The 24985-nt window shown below is 44.0% G+C and overlaps 1 protein-coding gene across 1 annotated transcript in view; it reads left to right on the forward strand.

Moving 5' to 3' along the window:
* Positions 1-24985, forward strand: part of smg6 (SMG6 nonsense mediated mRNA decay factor) — a 323207-nt gene that overhangs the window by 281471 nt on the left and 16751 nt on the right. Inside the window, exons 16-17 of the mRNA XM_068008576.1 lie at positions 3324-3477; positions 23350-23561. Of these exons, the coding sequence (XP_067864677.1) occupies positions 3324-3477; positions 23350-23561 (366 nt within the window). The remainder of the gene's footprint in view (positions 1-3323; positions 3478-23349; positions 23562-24985) is intronic.

Here is a 24985-nt window from a genome sequence, read left to right on the forward strand (position 1 = left end):
CTGACATCTGACAATCCGATTGAGCTGCCATAGCTGACAAAATGGTGAAGCAGACTGGGTGGGCTGAATGGCCTTATCCTGTTGTTGTAAATAGGATGTGATTAGTGATTCCTGACCACTCATTCTCTTGCACCACATTGTTTCAGAATGGGAAGCTCCTTTGGAAGGGCCCTGACGCAGTGAACAGCAACTCAGCTGAATATCGATGAAGGAATTAGATATATTCATGGTTCAGATAGGAGCAGAGGACAGTAGGGACAACCCAGACTGACCAACAATTTAAAACATAAAACCTTGAAACAATGGAGGGCCACAAAGCAGATGCTTTCCACATTGAGAAACAAGTGGCATTTCAGAGGACCCTTCCCTTCTAAGAGTCAGATATTCCAGATGAAGCATCACCTTAAAGTTCCACGATTCTGAGTGCCAAGTTATAAAAAAATAAGCTGACAGAAAGCTCGCACTCCCAGTGTCTTGCACGGAATGATGACGACAACTATTAGATTATAGAAATGACACTAATCTGACATTAATAGTCGCATGCAGTCACAAGATTATGGTCATGACTAAGCTAAAGACAGTGATTGTACTTGGAGACATTATACTGATGTTACAACTGGCTTCTTGTTAAGATACTTGGGCAGAACCACTGCCCCAGCATGCTGCCCAGCCAAAGGTTAGATTCTTATTAAATAAATCATTTAATTTCCTCCTCTTCTCCCGAGGGTGCTGACTCTCCTTGGGGTACAGTCCCTGAAGGTGCTGACTCTCACTGGGGTACAGTCCCTGAAGGTGCTGATTCTCACTGGGGTACAGTCCCTGAAGGTGCCGTCTCTCACTGGGGTACAGTTCCTGAAGGTGCTGACTCTCCCTGGGGTACAGTTCCTGAAGGTGCTTGATTCTAGGTAAAGCAATTAAATCTAAGCAAATGGAATTCAATGTAGACAAATGTGAGGTCATCCACTTTGGATCAAAAAAGGATAGAACAGGGTACTTTCTAAATGGTAAAAAGTTAATAACAGTGGATGTCCAAAGGGACTTAGGGGTTCAGGTACATAGATCATTGAAGTGTCATGAACAGGTGCAGAAAATAATCAAGAAGGCTAATGGAATGCTGGCCTTTATATCTAGAGGACTAGAGTACAAGGGGGCAGAAGTTATGCTGCAGCTATACAAAACCCTGGTTAGACCGCACCTGGAGTACTGTGAGCAGTTCTGGGCACCGCACCTTCGGAAGGACATATTGGCCTTGGAGGGAGTGCAGCGTAGGTTTACTAGAATGATACCCGGACTTCAAGGGTTAAGTTACAAGGAGAGATTACACAAATTGGGGTTGTATTCTCTAGAGTTTCGAAGGTTAAGGGGTGATCTGATCGAAGTTTATAAGATATTAAGGGGAACAGATAGGGTGGATAGAGAGAAACTATTTCCGCTGGTTGGGGATTTTAGGAGTAGGGGGCACAGTCTAAAAATTAGAGCCAGACCTTTCAGGAGTGAGATTAGAAAACATTTCTATACACAAAGGGTTGTAGAAGTTTGGAACTCTCTTCCGTAAACGGCAATTGATACTAGCTCAATTGCTAAATTTAAATCTGAGATAGATAGCTTTTTGGCAACCAAGGGTATTAAGGGATATGGGCCAAAGGCAGGTACATGGAGTTAGATCACAGATCAGCCATGATCTTATCAAATGGCGGAGCAGGCACGAGGGGCTGAATGGCCTACTCCTGTTCCTATGTTCCTAAGCAGACTGTTCACTTTTCCTCTTCTGAGCTCGAGTCTGTTTGCCTCCGTTGTGTTGTTTATCACACCATAAGTTTGCAGTGCTCCAATTCATACATAACGGATAATAAAGTGTCCATGTATTGCCCAAAGTCAGCTGGTGAATAGAATTTTTTTAATGTATCAATTGGCAATGAATTTGGAGACAGTCTTCAGAACCTTGCTCCATAGAGGCACCTAATGGACAGAGCATGAAACCACATCACCACTGTTGACATAGCAGATTTGTTGGGAAATATTGAAAAGGCAATTCATAGTGATAAATATCGACAGAAAAGTGTGATCAAAAATTGTGACAACAGGAAGTGCACACCCTACAAAATTGTTTAGTAATATATAGATGGTTATAAAGGGAAATGGAAAAGGTAAATTTGTGACATCTCAGATTAAACCGTTACAGTAGCTTAAAGGGGCACAAGTTAGCGAGAGCCAGTTTAGGCAGTTCTTCACCCAAAGTGATGATCTCAGGGCTGGAAAGTCGAGGCAAAAAGATCCGATGGAGGCTGAGATGGAGTGTAGCTTTTTTCTGAATGGATGATCTCCCTCATCTGTATCTGTGTTGTGATTATTATATCACTGCTTTGTGCTCTGTAACGTGTCTGTTTTGTTACATGAGGTAAATCTTAAGCAGTCAGAACTTTTCCAGATATTCAGCTGACTGAGCAGTTGCAGGCACTGAGGAATGACTGATTATCCCTGCAGCTGTTACGCCTCTGGAAGTTTGCTCATTGTTCACAGATTATTACCAAACCTGTGGTATAATCGAAATCCAAAAATGTACTGCTTCATTGATCTGAAAATCGCACACAAGGGTAATGGAAGCCATGTACAGGACAAGCACTGCTCGTGTGCAAAGAATATATGGCAGGGATGGCAGGCTGCGTTTATACTGATTGCTTGAGGGAACGTGGAGGTGTCACACTGCTGGGTGGAGGCACACAATTAGGGCGAGGAACTCGAGTCTGTGCCAGTAGCAGATTGGATCAGGCAGGAAGCAAGTAATACATCTGGTAAGGCTTCAGGATTGAGAGGAGATGCAGGTACCCCAGCTCTGGATGCAAGATTGAGAGAAGACACTGGTCTGAATCCAGGATCAAGAGAAGACGCAGGTGCTCCTGCTCTGGATCCAGGATCAAGAGGAATACAAGGAAATTCTTGCCCTGGAACCAGATTGGCAGTGGTGGTGTGCTGATACCAATTATACAGATTGATTATGTTTGATTTGAGATCCCTGTGCTGAACAGCACAAACTCCTAATGGACTCCAGCCCCCAATAATCTGACACTAAGCTTTTACACACCCCCTGATAACCCCACACTGACCTTTACACCCTCTCTAATAGTCTCCGGCACTGATCCTTTACAGATATCGTTATAATCCCTGGCACTGACCGTTTACAAACCCCCTAATAATCCCCTCCAATGATCCTTTAGAAACCCTACACTTACACTTTACAGATCCTTCACACACCCTGCAGGGTAGTTGATTGTTGGAAGGTTTATTTTGATGTAACCCTTATTTTTATTTTCCTTCTCTAACAGGCAGTATTAGAAGATCAGACTTTCAAGAGACAAATCGAGATTGAGATAACACCTGTCTTTCTTGTGCCAGACACCAATGGATTTATTGATCACCTCCCCAGTCTGGTCAGGCTGTTGGACTGTAGGCTGTACATCATCGTGGTCCCACTTATTGGTAAACACATTCTTCACTGCCCCCTCGTCCTAGATGTGTATTGTCTGTGTGTGGTCTGGCAGAAACACTGAGAGCAGTAAATTGATGAGATGCCTTGTAGCTGAGTGGTTGCACCAGGTTACATCTGGTGTTTTCTTTTTAAGGGTCTCCTTTAAAGTGTGTGTCACAGTAAACTACGAGGAATGTGAGAGAAAGTCTTTAGAAACAAAACGAACTTAAGTCTCTGGTCATTGTTGATAATATCACTCCCCAGTGATGTGAGAGTTCAGTACAGCAAAATAAATCCAGATTAGCAGCCCGGGTGGAAGTGCATTACAAAAAATCTGATCTGATGTCACCAACCACAGGAACGAAACTCAAACGTCTTGTACGATTATTAAAGCCCAAGATTGTGCAACAACCAAAAACACACTCCAGCCACTTATAATTTTATAATTATATTCTAGTCGTTCTCCCTATGCCCCAACCAACTCTATTTCTCTGCTTCCCAAAATTGTTCTTAAGTTTTACTATTTAACCGTAAAATAAATCAAAGTATTATATAAAAACTAGTCCATCTCTTGTGGCATTGCACACAGATGATGCAAACCCACTGTACTTTTACAGTGGAGAGGGTTAGATTGGACGGAGAAGTAATTCAGTCCTCATTTTGAGGTCATATATTCTATCTTTATCTTTATTTTTAAATAATAGTTTGAATTTTTATTATTATTTATTGTTAAATAGCAAAGCTTGGGCCAGAGCGTATTGGGAGAGAATGGCACTAGGGTGTAACCGGGAGATAGTGATATTAGGGTGTAACGGGGGGGTTAGTGATATTAGGGTGTAACGGGGGGGGTTAGTGATATTAGGGTGTAACGGGGGGGTTAGTGATATTAGGGTGTAACGGGGGGGTTAGTGATATTACGGTGTAACGGGGGGTTAGTGATATTAGGGTGTAACGGGGGGGGGGGGTTAGTGATATTAGGGTATAACGGGGGGGTTAATGATATTAGGGTGTAACGGGGGGGGTTAGTGATATTAGGGTGTAACGGGGGGGGTTAGTGATATTACGGTGTAACGGGGGGTTAGTGATATTAGGGTGTAACGGGGGGTTAGTGATATTAGGGTGTAACGGGGGGGGGTTAATGATATTAGGGTGTAACGGGGGGGGTTAGTGATATTAGGGTGTAACGGGGGGTTAGTGATATTAGGGTGTAACGGGGGTTGGTTAATGATATTAGGGTGTAACGGGGGGGTTAGTGATATTAGGGTGTAACTGGGAGATAGTGATATTAGGGTGTAACTGGGGGGTTAGTGATATTAGGGTGTAACTGGGGGGTTAGTGATATTAGGGTGTAACTGGGGGGTTAGTGATTTTAGGGTGTAACAGGGAGATAGTGATATTAGGGCGTAACGGGGGGGGTTAGTGATATTAGGGCGTAACGGGGGAGACGGTGGTATTAGGGCGTTAAGGGGGAGACGGTGGTCTTAGGGCATAACGGGGGAGACGGTGGTCTTAGGGCGTAACGGGGGAGACGGTGGTCTTAGGGCGTAACGGGGGAGACGGTGGTCTTAGGGCGTAACGGGGGAGACGGTGGTCTTAGGGCGTAACGGGGGCGACGGTGGTCTTAGGGCGTAACGGGGGCGACGGTGGTCTTAGGGCGTAACGGGGGCGACGGTGGTCTTAGGGCGTAACGGGGGCGACGGTGGTGCCGGGGCGTAACGGGGGAGACGGTGGTGCCGGGGCGTAACGGGGGAGACGGTGGTCTTAGGGCGTAACGGGGGAGACGGTGGTCTTAGGGCGTAACGGGGGAGACGGTGGTGCCGGGGCGTAACGGGGGAGACGGTGGTGCCGGGGCGTAACGGGGGCGACGGTGGTGCCGGGGCGTAACGGGGGCGACGGTGGTGCCGGGGCGTAACGGGGGCGACGGTGGTGCCGGGGCGTAACGGGGGCGACGGTGGTGCCAGGGCGTAACGGGGTGATTACATTGGTTTAGTGACGTATGGGGTAACCACATCCCTGTACGTGCTCCTGCTCCAGTTCTGTCAGCAAATCCCACAGATGGCAGTGATGACTAGGACTGAAGTGTCAGAAAATAGCAAACCACACAGCCAAATAGGAATGAACAATAGCAGCTGTCTGAGCGCTCACAATGCAGGCTGTAACCACACTGTGGGGTAGTGGTGGCATTCTAAATGGTTGGGGCTTTGCTCTTGCAGATTGATGTGTTGATGTCCAGTAACACAATCTCAGCTCGCTGGTATTTTGAATGGAATGTGGTAACAAGATGTGTAAGGATGAAGAAAATGCTCCAGCCCATTGGGTCTCAGGCTACCAGAATACCAACTCGACTCACCTCTCATTACAGCATCCAGTTGTTGCTTCAATGAGTCCAGGGTCATGATCCCACCCACCCGTCCAGCTGTTACCTTCTTTGTAAAGAAATAGTGACATAGTCTAACTGTACCTGTAATTGTTACTGCAGAACAGGGAAAAGTAGATGGGTGTAAATCTTATTTCTATGAGGTACAACTCTTAGCCCCTCTGAAGCACTTTAACGTCTGATGTACAGGGGTGGCAATATTTTAAAATTTAAAAATCAGTCGTTAGTTTGCACCCCAAGTTAAGATTCTTTAGATATATATGCTGTGCCATTTTGGGCCATGCCTTTCAAAAGTGACATATGTTAGAGAGGATTCAGGGGAAGGCAACAAATATGTTCTTGGTACTTGAAGCTCCAAACGAGAAGGAGACACTTGGAATTGAACTCGTTTTCATTGAAGGAAACATAGAAAATAGGAGCAAGAGTAGGCCATTCGGCCCTTCAGGCCTGCTCCACCATTCAAAATGATCATGGCTGATCGTCTAACTCAGTACCCTGTTCCTGCTTTTTCCCCCATATCCCTTGATCCCTTTAGCATTAAGAAATATATATATCTCCTTCTTGAATACATCTAATGACTTGGCCTCCACTGCCTTCTGTGGTAGAGAATTCCACAGGTTCACCACCCTCTGAGTGAAGAAATTTCTCCTCATCTCGGTTCTAAATGTCATACCCCGTATCCTGAGACTGTGACCCCTGGTTCTGGACTCCCCAGCCATCAGGAACATCCTCCCTGCATCTAGCCTGTCTAGTCCTGTTAGAATTTTATATGTTTCGATGAGATCACCTCTCATTCTTCTAAACTCGAGTGAATATAGGCCTAGTCGACCCAATCTCTCCTCATACATCAGTCCTGCCATCCCAGGAATCAGTCTGGTAAACCTTTGTTGCACTCCCTCCATGAGAAGGACATCCTTCCTCAGATAAGGAGACCAAAACTGCTCACAATACTCCAGATGTGGTCTCACCAAGATCCTGTATAACTGCAGTAAGACACCTCTGCTCCTGTACTCAAATCCTCTCGCAATGAAGGCCAACATACCATTCACCTTCCTAACTGCTTGCTGTACCTGAATGCTCGCTTTCAGCGACTGGTGTACAAGGACACCCAGGTCTTGTTGCATCTCCCCTTTTCCCAATCTATCACCATTCAGATAATCTGCCTTTTTTTTTACAACCAAAGTGGATAACCTCACATTTATCCACGTTATACTGCATCTGCCACGTTCTTGCCCACTCACCCAACTTGTCTAAGTCACATTGGAGCCTCTTTGCATCCTCCTCACAGCTCACATTCCACCCCAGCTTTGTGTCGTCTGCAAACTTGGAAATGTTACATTTAGTTCCCTCATCCAAATCATTGATATATATTGTGAATAGCTGGGGCCCAAGCACTGATCCCTGCGGTACCCCACTAGTCACTGCCTGCCACCCCGAAAAAGACCCGTTTATTCCTACTCTCTGTTTCCTGTCTGTCAACCAATTCTCAATCCATGCCAGTATATTACCCCCAATCCCATGTGCTTTAATTTTGCACACTAACCTCTTGTGTGGGACCTTATCAAAAGCCTTCTGAAAATCCAAATACACCACATCCACTGGTTCTCCCCTATCTATTCTACTAGTTACATCCTCAAAAAACTCCAGTCGATTTGTTAAGCATGATTTCCCTTTCATAAACCCATGCTGACTTTGTCCAATCCTGTTAATGCCCTCCCAAGTGTTCTATTATCACGTCTTTTATAATAGTCTCTAGCATTATCCCCACTACTGTTAGGCTAACTGGTCTATAATTCCCGGTTTTTTCTCCCTCCTTTTTTAAATAGTGGGGTTACATTTGCCACCCTCCAATCTGTAGGAACTATTCCAGAGTCTATAGAATTTTGGAAGATGATCACCAATGCATCCGCTATTTCCAGGGCCACTTCCTTTAGTACTCTGGGATGTAGATTATCAGGCCCTGGGGATTTGTCAGCCTTTAGCCCCATTAATTTCCCGAGCACTTTTTTTACCAATACTGGTTTCCTTCAGTTCCTCCCTCTCACTAGACCCTTGGTTCCCTAACATTTCTGGCAGGTTATTTGTGTCCTCCTTTGTGAAGACAGAACCAAAGTATGTGTTTAATTGTTCTGCCATTTCTTTGTTCTGCCATTTCTTTGTTCTCCATTATAATTTCCCCCATTTCTGACTGTAAGGGACCTACATTTGTCTTCACTAATCTTTTTCTCTTGACATTTATAGAAGCTTTTACAGTCAGTTTTTATGTTCCCTGCTAGTTTACTCTCATATAAAAGGAATAAAATATTTGGAGGGGCATGGACTGGGTCTTGTGCTCAGAGCTGTAGACAGTGTCGATATAAACTAGGCTGTTTAACTTGGACTGCAAGCATAGAGTTAGAGGACTTTGGGTGATGATAGGATTCAGATCAGTAATGCCTCCCGTGGACCTATAGCTGACTGGCAGCCTCTGGGCTCACACGTGAAAGATGGTCATTTGAGCAAGGTACTGGAAGGCTATAACACCTGTGTAGCCATACCCCAGCAAGAGTCAGCACCTTCAGGAAAAAAAGACGAAAAGCCCCTCCCTTTCTTCCTTGGTTAACAGCAGTCCATGACACTTGGCATAAGAATGACATGTGGAACAGTGTTCTCCTGCTGTGTTTGAACTTAGCTCCGTGCCCACTTCACTGTCCTTCCCTTGTGTAGATGGGGAAACAGAGCATTCGCAGTGGGCACTGACTGGGTATTGATAGCACCCACTCTTGACTTGTGTTTGAATAGTGACCAATTTGAAACGGTTCCTGAGGCCAATCCTGTAAACTGATCCTAAATGTTGTATGTGTTTACTGGGAGTCTGAGCGGACTGATGTCTCCAGGGCTCCAGTTTCATTTCCAAGGTAGATGGCAGCAACTACTGTGTGCTTGTGCCAAAACAATCAAGTCCTAACCACAAAATTCAACTGTAATTTTATGTTCTAAGGGTGCACAAAGCAATCTGTGTGGTCTGAGCAACAGCTTGTCACTAGTGCAGCACCACATTCAGCAGTGGCATTCTCAGCAATTTGACACACCAAACATGCGAGTCTTATAATGGAATATTTTTAATTAAGGGTAAGTGGATTTGGTTTGAGTGCAAACTTGCTCCAAAATGTAGTACTAATTGAGTGATCTAGCTCTGAGACAGGAGGCATTTGGACTGCAAAAGATCTTCTGCAAATTACTGCTGCCTCTGTTTGTCAAGCCTAATACTGGGCAGGGGCAGGGTATGGGGTCTCCTTCTAGGTGAGAACTTGGGAATGTTGCCACGGCAACATAGTGGGAGAAACCAAGGCCGTGCCTGACCTGGTGGGTGCCAGATCTAGTTGCAAAATGGACAGAGAAAAGTGTTTCACCCTCGCCCACTGACCGTGTAGTATTACATTGTATCTGGCAATGAACCCTTGATTTATTTTTTGCAGTATTGCTGTTGACACCATTCTTTTTAATGCTGGTTGTTGTTTGACTTCTGCAGCCTACAACAACTGCATGAATGTGCACAAAGCCTGTAGTGTACGGAGTTCGTGTTGATTTGGTAAATCAGGTAAAAAGTTTCACAGAGCTCCAGGAGTGGGAAAGGAGGGATGTGATACTGCTCGGGCTACTGTTGTTGATATGATTGCCCTGCCAATGCCTCTGGTCCCCTCTAATTCTGATATTCTTTCATTGATTGTATTGCTCCTCCTGTGTTTGTAATTTGCTGTCCTTGCTGGCTTATATTTCTCCATTATGGTTGACAGGCCTAAGCTCTCTATGACTTCATCCCCCAGTTATACCACATTAGGTCCAAGTCTGAAACCACTTTACATTGATGCTAAGTATGGCGTATAATTAGTCTTTTTACTTTTCACTTGCCTGCTTTATACTGTTAGAGGAAACACAACCACGATAATGGGCACCCAAAAAAAGGCTCCCAGTCGGAAATGTTTGTGCCGACACAGCCGCATGATTTGTCAGCCGCCAACTTTGCTTTTGCTGCCACTAAAGGATCTAGTGACAACAAAGCCAAGTGACGTTGCTGGCTCTGGATCAGTTCAGCAAGGGTTTGTGATAGTGCATCATTTATAGCAGCTAAAGGGCCAAGAGTCTGTGCATTTACTACTGAAATAAAGTACACAACTGACCATTTCAGCCATAGTCACGGGAGCTTCTTCATCCTGTGTTTGGACTCAGGTGGTAGAGAGGAAAGATTCTCTGTCAATAGGAACAGGAATAGGCCATTCTGCCCCTCGAGTCTGTTCTGTCATTCAGTTAGATTATGACTGATCTGTACCTCAACTCCATTTACCCGCCTTTGCTCCCTATCCCTTGATACCCTTCCCTAATAAAAATCTGTCGATCTCAGTTTTGAAAATTTCAGTTGACCCCAGCATCCAGAGCCTTTTGGGGGGGGAGAATTCCAGATTTCCACCACCCTTTGTGTGAAAAAGTGTTTCCTGATTTCACTCTTAAATCTCCTAGCTCTAATTTTAAGATTATGCCTTCTTGTTCTGGATTCCCCCACCAGAGGAAATAGTTTCTACCCAGGGTCTGTACCTACCATATCGAATCCCTTTATCATGCACAACACAGAAAAATGTTCCTCCATTTTAACCAAACCAGGTGTAAGAAATAAAAACAAGTTCCAGGTTCTTTTGCCAACTAGCCCGTCATTTGCAGAGAGGGGCTGCATATTGATTTGAGCTCAATTAGAACCCAAGCCCCAGTGATTCATTGTTCTAATGAATTAATTGCATGGCCCACAATTTAGAAAGTGGAGGGTGGTCTACAGACCAGCTGTCTGAGTTGGCCTCAAATGCAGGTTCCAGAAATGAAAAGGTCAGCATTTTACACCACTTACCACCTTTCTTCTCCCCTGAGCTTGATTTGAACCCAGGTTCCAAGTGAGAAAGGTCAGGCCCTGCCACCCACTCTGCCACTTAGAAAGAGGGAGGTCTTTAGTCCAGCTGTCTGGGCTGGGTTCAAAACCAGGCCCCAGAGATGAGAGGCCATTGTTCTAACCCATTGCAACACCCAGTCCCAATGAAGAGCATTTTTTGAGAGCTGTGTTTATAATGGGGCTGGTGGGGTTTCCTGGGGAAGACCAGCTGTTGGATATCACATGGAGATCCTGAATAAGCCAAGCTTTTTAGAGTGAGGTTCCGAATCCTGAGTTACTTATCAGAATGTTAACTCCCAGTGTTAACTTGGAGGCAGAAGCACTTGTGGGAGCACCAGCAAAAGGCTTTGTGCTTCAGGGGAGATCTAGTGTTCTGAAACTGTTAGCCAGTCCTGGTTCACAAATACAGAAAGCTTTAGAACAGTTTAAGGATACGGGGAGAAGTGCAGTCAAGCAGAGACAATGACTGACAAATGCTGTGCGTTACTTAGCCAGTACAATTGGCTGATCAGCGATCTAATAGGAGGGATGCCTACTCTTTTAATTCAGATGGCGGGTAGTTTGTGTTTTGATCTGGTAGTTGGGTGGTTTGTGTTTTGATCGGGTAGTTGGGTAGTTTGTGTTTTGAACGGGTAGTTGGGTGGTTTGGGTTGCAGTGAGATGTATTTGTACGGTTTTATGCTTATTAAGAACTATTTGCTCTTGAACTGTTATTTAACAATGTTGTTTCCTTATAGAAATTGTTTGACTTCCCTCGAGTGTTTTTAGTAAAAACAAAATCATGAGTTTGTCAGCCTGTTTGTCAGTGGTGCAGGGACCATGCATACAAGAGGTGATGAGAGACATACTGAGACAGCCCCAAAGCACTGGCAAGGCAGCAACATCAGTGATTAAGCATCGGGCTTCATTCCCAATTACCTGCTTCCATGTAATCTTTTGAACCTTCAGTACAGAATTTGATAGGAATGCTGTTGCCAGGATTTTACTTGTTGCAAGCCAAAAGTTCTTGAGGCCAATTCAGTACTGTCAGTTTATATTAAGTGCAAGCTCAGTTTGTCTTTAAAAAGCTCGAAAGTATCAGGAATCTATCCTGATTCATTAATTGATTTCAGGGACAAACCAATTCTAAACTATAAACTTTCTTCAACAACGCTATGAAACCCAATACAGGAACTATGTAAAAGCTTTACAGCAGTGTTGCTCCTAGTCTGATTTAGGTACCAATACATGGGAGAGAAATTTTCACTTAATCTAGGGATGTCCAAACTATGGCCCATCAGCCCTGTTTGCTGTTATATTTCTTACTCTCTGGTTTGTGCTATTTAAATTTTGTGGGTATGAAGGTTTGGAAAGGGCTGTTTTTAGCGCTGTCGCCTCATTGATAGATAAATTGTAAATAAGAACATAAGAAATAGGAGCAGGAGTAGGCCAATCGGCCCTTCGAGCCTGCTCCGCCATTCAATAAGATCATGGCTGATCTGATCCTAACCTCAAATCTAAATTCATGTCCAATTTCCTGCCCACTCCCCGTAACCCCTAATTCCCTTTACTTCTAGGAAACTGTCTATTTCTGTTTTAAATTTATTTAATGATGTAGCTTCCACAGCTTCCTGTGGCAGCAAATTCCACAGACCTACTACCCTCTGAGTGAAGAAGTTTCTCCTCATCTCAGTTTTGAAATCAAATCACTAAGTTGAGATATATGAAAATGAATGGGAACATGGGTTTTAAACTGTATAAGTAGCCCATAAGGCTCTATGGTACAGCCCTAAGCGGCTCTCCTGGAGACAAAAACCTTGGACACATCTGACTTAGAAAGAACTTGCATTTATACAATGCCTTTCTCAACCTCAGGATGTTCCAGAGCGCTTTACAGCCGATGAAGTACTTTTGAATCGCAATCACTGTTGTAATGTAGGAAACGCGGCCACCAATTTGCCCACAGCAAGATCCCACAAACAGCAATGAGATGATGACCAGATAATCTTTTTAGTGTACTTAACACAGTACACTGCAATATTTTAGGATACACTCATTGTGTGATCATCTTAATTCATGCCCTGATATTGTTCCACCCCCAATGACAAACTTGTACCCACCGGTACTTCATCTTCGTGTTGTGCAAAACAAAATGCTCTTTCCAGCCACAACCCGAGTTTGGAAGGACAGAATCTAAAATTGTTTTGCTGGTTGTTTTTCACAGTTCAAGTGTTAAACAATTTCAGTTTAAACAGTACTGAAATCCCAGTGACAGGAAGATATATTAGAAGTTTTGATATCTCATTCAGACTGTCTGAGCATCCCTACCATCAACCACTGGAACTGAAATTAGACCTGCCAGAGTCTCAGTAAAAGAAGATGTAGTTGAGATACTGAATGGGCTAAATTGATAAAGAAGAGGTACTAGAAAGGCTTGTATACTTAAAGTAGATAAGTCACCCGGTCCGGATGGGATGCATCCTAGATTGCTGAGGGAAGTAAGGATGGAAATTGCGGAGGTACTGGCCATAATCTTCCAAACATCCGTAGATACGGAGGTGGTGCCAGAGGACTGGAGAATTGCAAATGTTACACCCTTGTACAAAAAAGGGTGTAAGGATAAACCCAGCAACTATAGGCCAGTCAGTTTAACCTCGGTGGTGGGGAAACTTTTAGGAACGATAATCCGGGACAGAATTAACAGTCACTTGGACGAGTGTGGATTGATTAGGGAAAGCCAGCACGGATTTGTTAAAGGCAAATCGTGTTTAACTAACCTGATAGAGTTTTTTTGATGAGGTAACAGAGAAGGTAGATGAGGGCAATGTAGTTGATGTGGTGTATATGGACTTTCAAAAGGCTTTCGATAAAGTGCCGCATGGTAGGCTTATCATCAAGATTGCGGCCCATGGAATAAAGGGGGCAGTAGCAACATGGATACAGAATTGGCTAAGTAACAGGAAACAGAGGGTAGTGGTGAACGGTTGTTTTTCGGACTGGAGGGAGGTGTACAGTGGTGTTCCCCAGGGGTCGGTGCTGGGAACATTGCTTTTCTTGATACATATTAATGACTTGGACTTGGGTGTACAGGGCACAATTTCAAAATTTGCAGATGACACAAAACTTGGGTAGTAAACAGTGAGGAGGACAGTGATATAGACAGGCTGGTAGCATGGGCGGACACGTGGCAGATGAAATTTAACGCAGAAAAATGCGAAGTGATACATTTCGGTAGGAAGAACGAGGAGAGGCAATATAAACTAGAGGGCACAACTCTAAAAGGGGTACAAGAACAGAGAGATCTGGGGGTATATGTGCACAAATCATTGAAGGTGGCAGGGCAGGTTGAGAAAGTGGTTAAAAAAGCATTACGGGATCCTGGGCTTTATAAATAGAGGCATAGAGTACAAAAGTATGGAAGTCATGATGAACGTTGATACATCACTGGTTTGGCCACAACTGGAGTATTGTGTCCAGTTCTGGGCACCGCACTTTAGGAAAGATGTGATGCAGGAGAGATTGCAGGAGAGGATGCAGGAGAGATTTACTAGAATGATTCCAGGGATGAGGGACTTTAGTTACGTGGATAGACTGGAGAAGCTGGGGTTGTTCTCCTTGGAACAGAGAAGGTTGCGAGGAGATTTGATAGAGGTATTCAAAATCATGAAGGGTCTAGACAGAGTAGATAGAGAGAAACTGTTCCCATTGGCGGAAGGGTCAAGGACCAGAGGGCATAGTTTTACGGTGATTGGCAAATGAAGCAAAGGTGACATGAGGAAAAACCTTTTTACACAGCGAGTGGTTAGGATCTGGAATGCACTGCCCGAGGGGGTGGTGGAGGCAGATTCAATCATGGCCTTCAAAAGGGAACTGGATAAGTACTTGAAAGGAAAAATTTGCAGGGCTACGGGGATAGGGCGGGGGAGTGGGACTAGCTGGATTGCTCTTGCATAGAAACGGCACATACTCACTGGGCTGAATGGCCTCCTTCCATGCTGTAACCTTTCTATGATTCTATGAAAAGAAAGGCTTATCAGGAATCTAGTCCCATTGGAATGGTTCTGTAAAAACCTTTTTTTCCAACAAAATTATGCAAAACGTCCATAGTCAGGACTGCTTTGTGGGGATCATGGACCATAAATAGCAACAACTTGCATTTATATAGCATCATGGGGCATTTTACTATGTTAAAGCCGCTATATAAATGCAAGTTGTTGTTATTTATGTTTTCTGAATTTCTCTCTTAGAATCCAAAAATATCCTCACAAGGTCCCTTGGGGGTCTTGTAGGTTACCTCTGTGTGCTGTTCACCGACTCCTCTTCCCTCCCCCCCGCCCCCAATTGCCTTGAAATGGTGATGGCAGCACCGCTGTCAGAGCCAACCACCCCTGTGCAGCACCTGTATGTTCTTCCTCTAGAAACTAGCATTGGAAACTCCAAAATGTAAAAGGAAAGGAAATTATCACAAACTTCATTATGGAAGCATTGTTTTGGAAATCCAGTTGCCACGTGTGTTCTCCAAAAATGACTGAGTTTCATCCAGCACACTCTCACTTTACTAGTTTTTCTGTTTGGACCAAGTCCAGCTGAGAGTCATGTAAGAAAACTCAATGGTTTTGGCAGTCAGATCTGATCTGTTAACCCCTTAACATGAGACTGGGAGATGAGATGACTTGATATGAGATTGGGGATGGAACTGGGAGATGTGTTACGAGATTGGGAATAGAGTTGGGAGATAGCTGAGATGAGACTGGGAGTTGAGTTGGGTTGAGATAAGATTGGAGGCATGCAGTTTGAAGCATCATTAGCTTGGCTTTTGCTGTAGCTCCTAGGCACACACTCTTCTCTCCCTCAAAATAGTTTTTCTGCTTTAGGAAACTTGGGAGGGTGGTGGAGGCAGACCAAATCAAGAAGGGTGGAACATTTTCTAAAGGTACAATGGTCTTAATTTTTCAATGAAAATCTCCCCCAGTTAAACTATCCACCATCTTTGTGTCAGTGTGGCTCATATAGTAGCACCGGCCTCTCAAGGAAGCTGCAAGGGGATATTGATAAGATGGTAAAAATGTGGCAGATAGAATTCAATGTTAGTAAGTGTGAGGTGGTATACTTTGGTTTTAAAAGAAGCAATAATTATACTTTGAATGTGGGAAGGCTGGGTGATGTGGTAGAGCAGATATTTGGGGGTTTAGGTGCACAAGACATTAAAAGCAGCATCTCAAGTGGACATGGCCATTAAAAAATGAATGGAATGCTAGGTTTTATGGTAAGAGATATAGAATTTAAAGGTTAAGATTTAATAATGAATCTATATAAAACCTTAGTAAGACCACAGTTGGAGTTGCGTGTGCAGTATTGGGCTCCACACTATAGGAAGAATGTTGAAGCGCTAGAGAGGGTACAGCACAGATTCACTGTGACCATGTGGTCCATAGTAATCACTGACTAACCGCAGGTGAGGCTACGACGACACCATTTTAGCCCCATGCACTAATTTTAGTAGAAAAGGCATGTCACACCCTACACATAAATGTACTTCGCGTGTATATTTACCTAACAAATATCTACTACCATTCAGTAACCAAGGAAGTAAAACACCCTCAATGATCAAAACACATTCATACTCTGCTTTTTGTCTCACCAATAAATGCACAAAAAGGTTGACGGTCACATGCATACACCATGCAAATGAGTATTGAGATCACCTGCCCAACAACAGTGTTTATTACTCATTTTTTATTTGCTAATCAGAAATGCAATTAGCCACATGTGGCTAAGGTATTAAACAACACTGCTCTAGGAAGCTGTCTGATATGAGCAAATGGAAATATAAAGAAAGACTTGAAAAATTGGGGCTATTTTTATTAGAACAAAAGAGATTACAGGGTGATTTGATAGAGGTGTTTAAAATTATGAAAGGATCAGACAGAGTAGATAGAAACAGACTGTTTCCAGTGATTGAGGGGCCTACAACAAGGGTACATAGATACAAGATCAAATATAAAAGATTTAGGACAAAGAGCAGGAAAATCTCTTTTTACACAGAGGGCTGTGAGACTGGAATGCACTTCCAGAGTTAGTGATTGAAGCAGAGACTGTGTCAACATTTAAGAATAGGTTAGATAGGTGGGCGAAGGAAATGGGATAAATGGATATGGGAACAGGGCAGACACGTAGGAAGGATTAGGACTACTGTTCGTGTGGAAGATACCAAGTAATAGACTTGTTAGCAAAATTGAAGCCCATGGGATTAAAGGGGCAGCGGCAGCATGGATATGAAATTGGCGAAAGGACAGAAAACAGAGAGTAGTGGTGAACGGTTGTCTTTCAGACTGGAGGGAAGTATACAGTGGTGTCCCCCAAGGGTCACTATTAGGACCACTGCTCTTTTTGATATATATTAAAGATTTGGACTTGGGTATAGAGGGCATAATTTCAAAGTTTGCAGACACGAAACTCAGAAATGTAGTAAACGGTGAGGAGGATAATAACAGACTTCAGGAGGACATAGACAGACTGGTGAAATGGGCAGATACATAGCAAATTAAATTTAACGCAGAGAAGTGTGAAGTGATTCATTTTGGTAGGAAGAACGAGGAGAGGCACTATAAACTAAATGGTACAATTTTAATGGGGGTGCAGGAACAGAGAGACCTGGGGTGTACGTACACAAATCTTTGAAGGTGGCAGGATGAGTTGAAAAGGCTGTTAAAAAGGTATACGGGATCCTGGGCTTTATAAATAGAGGCATAGAATACAAAAGCAAGGAAGTTATGGTGAACCTTTATATAACTGGGTATGCCCCAGCTGGAGTATTGTGGCCAATTCTGGACACCGCACTTTAGGAAGAATGTCAAGGCCTTAGAGAGAGTGCAGAGGAGATTTACTAGAATGGTACCAGGGATGAAAGACTTTAATTACTTGGAGAGACTGGAGTTGTTCTCGGAGCAGAAGGTGTTCAAAATCATGGGTTTCAATAGAGTAAATAAGGAGAAACGGTTTCCAGTGGCAGGAGGGTCGGTTACCAGAGGACACAGATTTACGGTAATTGGTAAAAGGACCAGAGGCGAGAAGAGGAGAATATTTTTACACAGCGAGTTGTTATAACCTGGAATGCGCTGCCTGAAAGAGCGGTGGAAGAAGATTCAATGATAACTTTCAAAAGGGAATTGGATAAATACTTGAAGTGAAAAATTAGCAGGGCTATGGGGAAAGAGCAGGGGAGTGGAACCAATTGGATAGCTCTTTCAAAGTGCCGGCACAGACATGATGGGCCGAATGGCCTCCTGTGCTGTATCATTCTATGAAACACCAAGATGGACTGGTGTTTCTGTGATGTAATTTCTTTGTAACTCTGTGTAACATGCCTCTCCCATTCTTCGTTTGTCAGTATAAAATACTCCCTCCAAATGTAGTTCGGATTAAAGTAGAGCCGCTGAGATTTTTCCTTGTATTTCGCCATTGAAATCTCCATACTCTACAGAGAGCTGCTCAGCCAAAGTCAAGTGCAGTACTCATCAACAAGCCATTCCATTGGACATCGCACTCACTGGGATGTGTCCAAGCCAATAAACAGCACTGGGAAATGTTGGGGCTCTGTGTCCAAGGACAAATTAACTTCATTATCTTCTACCAAGTTGGAGTTTTTTTTAAAACATGACCTGGAAGGAGTAAGTGCTTCATATTGAAACACTTCAATCCTCCTTTAAAGAACCCCATTTCAATACTACTACTTGTTGCTAGTGATGAACAAAGGAGTTGACAGGGTAGATAGAGAAACTATTTCCTATGGTTGGGAAGTCCAGAAAAGGGGGCACAACCTTAAAATTAGAGCCAGGCCATTCAGAGGTGACGTCAGAACACACAGTTCACTGGATTAATTCCTGGGATGAGAGGGTTGTCCGATGAAGAGAGGTTGAGTAGAATGGGCCTATACTCTCTGGAGTTTAGAAGAATGAGAAGTGATCTCATTGAAACATATAAGATTCTGAGGGGGCTTAAACGCTGACAGGTTGTTTCCCCTGGATGGAGGGTCTAGAACTAGAGGGCAGAGTCACAGGATAAGGGGTCGGCCATTTAAGACTGAGATGAGGAGGAATTTCTTCACTCAGAGGGTTGTGAATCTTTGGAATTCTCTACCCCAGAGGGCTGTGGATGCTCAGTCGTTGAGTATATTCAAGGCTGAGATCGATAGATTTTTGGACTCTAGGGGAATCAAGGGATATGGGGATTGGGCAGGAAAGTGGAGTTAAGGTTGAATATCAGCCATGATGTGATTGAATGATGGAGCAGGCTCGAGGGGCCGTATGGCCTACTCCTGCTCCTATTATGCTTTTATGTTCAAAGAGTAATGGAAATCTGGAACTCTCATCAAACAGCTGTTGAAAATTTCAAAACTGTGATCGATAGATTAGGCAAGGGTATTAAGGGTTATGGAACCAAGGCGGGTAGATGGAGTTAAGATACAGATCAGCCCTGATCTAATTGAATGGCGGAACAGGCTCGAGGGGCTGAATGTTCCCAGAGAAACACTCAATCCTTTTGCGGGTTCATTTTCCAGTTTTGTCTTTTCACCCAATTATCCTTATAGCAGCTCTTTTCAGAGGGGATTTGGAAACAACTCCCAAAGAGTAGGAATGTTCTTCCTTTGGAGTAAAACACAAGCTAAGAATAATAGATTTGGAACAGATCGTTCAGTGGTGAGGGATACCCTAGAAAAGTGGAATCTGAATCTTAATTTTTTGGCAAAAACTGGGTAGAACCTTGGTCTGATGTGAAAGTGCCTTGGAGACAGCCTCATTAAACATATCAGGGTTCCTTCAAATAGAAGGTGCTGGATTTAGACCCATAGTGAATACTTCGAAGTGTAATAGAATACCTGCTCAGTGTTCTAGTTTGATTCAGACATAATCTGACATTGACAAAGGCCAGTCTAATTCCCTGAGAACAATCTGCCATTTTTCTAAAGTACTGCCCTTGCCCTAAATCTTTAGATCATACTTTTAACAAATTGTTCACCTGTTTCAAATTAATAACAAGAAAACCATAACTGCAAGCAGCTAAATGGATTCAATCAGGGCACCATAGCAGGAGCCCGTCTCCTCATCTGCCTCACTTAAACTTAAGCCTTTAAGTGCAAAGCCAAATCAAATTGATTAGATGGTTTTTTTAAATTTCCCCCCCATATACATCAGAAATTAATGCTCAAATTATATGATGTCATAGGATCTGGAAAGATAAATTGATCTATTTTGGATTTCCCTCGAGAAGTGGACTGAACTTGGCTTCAGCTAGCTTGTTTGCCTGAATATCCACCAGCAATATAAGACCCTAACTTCACTGCCACATTGGAGAGCATGTTGTGCTGTGAGGATGGCTGAATGGGATCTTTTTATAAGCTTTTATTTCAACAGAATAAGTGGCGTCATGGGTTAGGTGCAGAGTAAAGCTCCCTCTACACTGTCCCATCAAACACTCCCGGGGCAGGTACAGCACAGGTTAGATACAGAGTAAAGCTCCCTCTACACTGTCCCATCAAACACTCCCGGGGCAGGTACAGCACAGGTTAGATACAGAGTAAAGCTCCCTCTACACTGTCCCATCAAACACTCCCAGGGCAGGTACAGCACGGGTTAGATACAGAGTAAAGCTCCCTCTACACTGTCCCATCAAACACTCCCAGGGCAGGTGCAGCACAGGTTAGATACAGAGTAAAGCTCCCTCTACACTGTCCCATCAAACACTCCCAGGGCAGGTACAGCATGGGTTAGATACAGAGTAAAGCTCCCTCTACACTGTCCCATCAAACACTCCCAGGGCAAGTACAGGGTTAGATACAGAGTAAAGCTCCCGCTACACTGTCCCATCAAACACTCCCAGGGCAGGTACAGCACGGGTTAGATACAGAGTAAAGCTCCCTCTACACTGTCCCATCAAACACTCCCAGGGCAGGTACAGCACGGGTTAGATACAGAGTGTAGCTCCCTCTACACTGTCCCAACAATTTGTTCCACCCTAACCTTACAGGTGTGACATTTTTCCTTTACCCACCACCGGCTATCCTGTGGCCTCTGAGTAAAGTTGGCAATTTAAATTCAAAACCAAAACCAACATTTGAATTAATGTCTTATGTTGGGCCCATGACTATTAGGACTGCACAGAGACTGCCCAAATTCATTTCGGTAGGAGTCTTAAAGCCAACTATGAGATTTTCATCCAATCAGTCTAAGATGGGTTTGAATTGTGGGTTCCAGAGGTGAAAGGACAGTGCGTCTAACTCACTGTACCACTCAGCCCTCTCTGCCTGTACTAGTGGGTGATTGTGTGTTTTGGGGCATATAATAGGTTGCAGACGGTGGCAACTGTCATGACTACAAATGTCTCCTTGAAATTGCCTGGTGGTTGCTAGCAGCCCAGAAAGTTGTAGAATTTGGAGGTGCCAGGGGAAAACCTGGGGAATTCCTGTAACCTAATCTTTGCAAGCTGTTTTTAAAAAAAAAAACCCTCACTTGACGTATTGTTCAGTTTTGCATTTCAGCTTCTGCCTGCAATGGCCAGAATTCCAGGTAACAGCGCTGTCTGGAGAAAGTTCCACAGGCAGGAGAGGGGATGTGTGAAGCTTTACCCCTTATACCCAGTGCAGTTTGTTTTTTTGACGCACAATGTTGAGAACAGCTCTTGTTTTTCTGGTATAGAGTGGGAGGTCTGGCTGCAGAGCCAGCAACTCTTTGGGCCTGTCCAGGCATGGTCTTGTAGAAGACTGACATTCTGTCAGCATTTCAGTGTTGTAGTCTTTGTCCTGTCTATTGGTCTTGATAACTTTGGGTAGCACCAAATCCAAGAGCAGCCAAGGAAGGCACTGTATTCTATCGCTGAGTGAATTTGGGCATTGTTGTTGCCACCAGATGTGGCACCAAGTGATTTTTGAGGATTCCTATTTTTCTCTCAGCTTTTCAGACCAACTTTTGCTACAAGTTTTTCGCCATCTTAACGTGGACATGATCAAATCAAGGAGATGAGTGCCAGTAACTGAGAGAGCTTTTAGCCGTTGTGATTGACAGAAAGCTGAGTGGGCAAAATCTCAGTCAGTCTTTCTTGACTTGCTCTTAGTCCTGAATGTAACAAGTCTGGATTAACTAGTTCTTTGTTGCTGGAGGTATTGTCACCAGCAAAAGGTTATAAAAAGCAAAACCTTCAGTAAAAACAGGAAATTGGCCGTGTAGTTGATAGTGAAGAGGATAGCTGTAGACTCCAAGAAGATATCAATGGGTTGGTGGAGTGGGCGGAAAAGTGGCAAATGGAGTTCAACCCGGAGAAGTGTGAGGTAATGCACTTAGGGAGGGCAAACAGTAAAAGGGAATACGCAGTAAATGGGAATATATTGAGAGGGGTAGAGGAAGTGAGAGACCTTGGAGTGCATGTGCACAGATCTCTGAAGGTGGCAGTACAGGTAGATAAGGTTGTGAAGAAGGCATACGGAATGCTCTTCGTTATTAGCCGAGGTATAGAATACAAAAGCAGGGATGTAATGATGGAACTGTATAAAACGCTGGTAAGGCCACAGCTGGAGTATTGTGCACAGTTCTGGTGACCACATTACAGGAAGGACGTAATTGCCCTGGAGAGAGTGCAGAGAAGATTTACAAGAATGTTGCCAGGGATTGAAAATTGCAGCTACGAGGAGAGATTGGATAGGTTGGGGTTGTTTTCCTTGGAGCAGAGGAGGCTGAGGGGAGACTTGATTGAGGTGTACAAAATTATGAGGGGCCCAGATAGAGTAAACAGGAAGTACCTGTTTCTCCTAGCGGAGAGCTCAAGAACTAGAGGACATAGATTTAAGCTGATTGGCGGAAGGATTAGAGGGGACATGAGGAAAAACTTTTTTACCCAGAGTGTGGTGAGTGTATGGAATTCGCTGCCCGAATTGGTGGTAGAGGCAGGGACCCTCAACTCTTTTAAAAAGTACCTGGACCTGCACCTAAAGTGCTGTAAGCTGCAGGGCCATGGACCGGGTGCTGAAATGTGGGATTAGAATGGGCACCTGGTTGTTCTTCGAGCCAGCACGGACACAATGGGCCGAATGGCCCCCTTCTGTGCTGTATCTTTTCGATGGTTCTACGGAAATGCTGGAAATACACAGTAGACTAGTTAGCACCTGAAAGAGTAAGACAGGTTAATGTTTCAAGGGAGACCCTTCATCAGTTCTGATGGAGCCTCACCCATCAACCTGTTTTTTTCTCTTTCAGGCGTTCTATGTACCTTTAGCAGTTGTGTTTTCTTTTAACCTCAGTGGATATGGCAGTGTACTGGTTAAGCGGCCAGGGTGAGCAAGCGGTTTAGTACCTTGGCAACCCCTTGCTCGGGTGCTGGTGGGCGCAAGCAAGAGCTCAGTGTTGCTTGGGTGAAGCGAGTGCAGTCACTTCCCTGGGTGGCGTGCATCTGCAGTCGCTTCACTTGTGTCCAGTTAGTTAGATATATATTTTAGGAAGATTTCACTGTGTCTGTGTAGTCTCAAACTGGAAGTGTTAATATAATGAAATTTTGGATAATTTCCTGCCTTTTCAAATACTGGATGTAGAATTGACAGACTATCTGTGCTGTTTAATGTTTCAGTGATTAATGAGCTGGACGGTCTGGCTAAAGGCCAGGATACAGACTACCACGGTGGAACCCATGCCAAATTGGTGCAAGAGAGAGCCAAGAAAGCCATTGACTTCCTGGAACAAAAGTTTGAATCCCGTGACTCATGTCTGCGGGCTCTAACCAGCAGAGGTAACGAGCTGGAGTCGATTGCGTTCCGGAGTGAGGATACAACCGGACAGCAGGTAACTGTGCAGTAATGGAAATGTGACACAACACTCCTTTACCCTCTCTCCTCCCTCCCCCTTCCCCCCTCCCCCGCAATCTAGTTCTACTCAGTAGGTTGTGGGTTCAAGCCCCACTCCAAGACTTGAGCAAATAAAGTACTGAGGGAGTGCTGCACTGTCAGAGGTGCTGTCCTTCAGTTGAGACACTCAAATGTTCAGGTGGATATTAAAGATCCCATGGCACTGTTCAAAGAAAAGTGGGGAATTTTCCCAGTGTTCTGGCCAACATTCCTCCTTCAACCAACACCACTAAAAATAGACTAACAGATCATTCATTTTATTGCCTTATGTTGCTGTGTACAAAATGGCTGCCTTGTTTGCCTAATGTATCCTGGACTAGCATGGGTTGAAATCCCACCATGGCAAGTTGGGAAATTGAATTAAATAAATCTGGTCATTTCTGAGCTGGCTGCTGAATTGTGGTAAAGACCAAACTGGTTCACTAATGTCTCTAAAGTAGGGAACCTTTCACCCTGCCCAGTCTGGCCTCCACATGAATCTAGTTGACTCTTCATACCCTCTGAGGTGGCCTGGCAAGCCACTCAGTTGTAAACGGGGGATGAACAATATAAATACAAGTTGCCTGTCTAGTTATCTCCAACAGCCATGTGTCACTACGTTGACTGCTAAAGACGTGCATATCTAGTCATTGTGACCATCCAATAACATGTGATTGGGTTTGAGCTGGAAGCTGAGAGGGTTTGACTGTGTTCTGTGCAGCACTTATCCCTTCGGGTGTGGGTTAGTCTGTGTATCTCATATCACTGATGTTAAATATTGGAGTTTTTGGTTAAATGGAAAGTGGTGAAGGAGGAGGGAGGGGACAGGCTCCTCAATAACTCATTAAATCTGAAGCTCTTACTCATATCTAGACAGCTGCCTTTTTCTTTGAAAGCTTCAGAGCATTGCCTTGTTGGTACTGGCTCCATCCTGAAGTTTTTTTCTCCTCTGATGCCCTCAGAGCCTGCTCGATCAAGTCTGGAGCAGTCTGATCCAGAAACGCTGCCCTCCGGACACATGATAAATTACCTTTTTTTAAAAAAAAAACTTTTTGCGTGTTTTTTGTAAACTTTATGAATTTCTGTTCATCAAGATTTGAGAGATGGCAGTTTATGAATTGCTTAATCTTGTTATGCAGCGATGTCCCAGCTTGTGTCAGGTATGAACGGGTTCCTGTAACACCAGCTTCAGAGAAAAGCACTCGTCCCAACTTCATTCTTAGAGGAAACGTCACGCTGGACATGTAGTTACCCAGAGCCCACCTTCACGTGATTCCTTTTAAACAATACACACATTCTCTTCACAGGCCTCCTTGTAATCTCATAAAACACCATTTCTTCAAAGTGGGGCAGATCTAAACGAGGTGTTTAAAATGATAAAGG

The sequence above is a fragment of the Heptranchias perlo genome, chromosome 28 (assembly GCF_035084215.1).
Source record: "Heptranchias perlo isolate sHepPer1 chromosome 28, sHepPer1.hap1, whole genome shotgun sequence".
NCBI lineage: Eukaryota > Metazoa > Chordata > Chondrichthyes > Hexanchiformes > Hexanchidae > Heptranchias > Heptranchias perlo.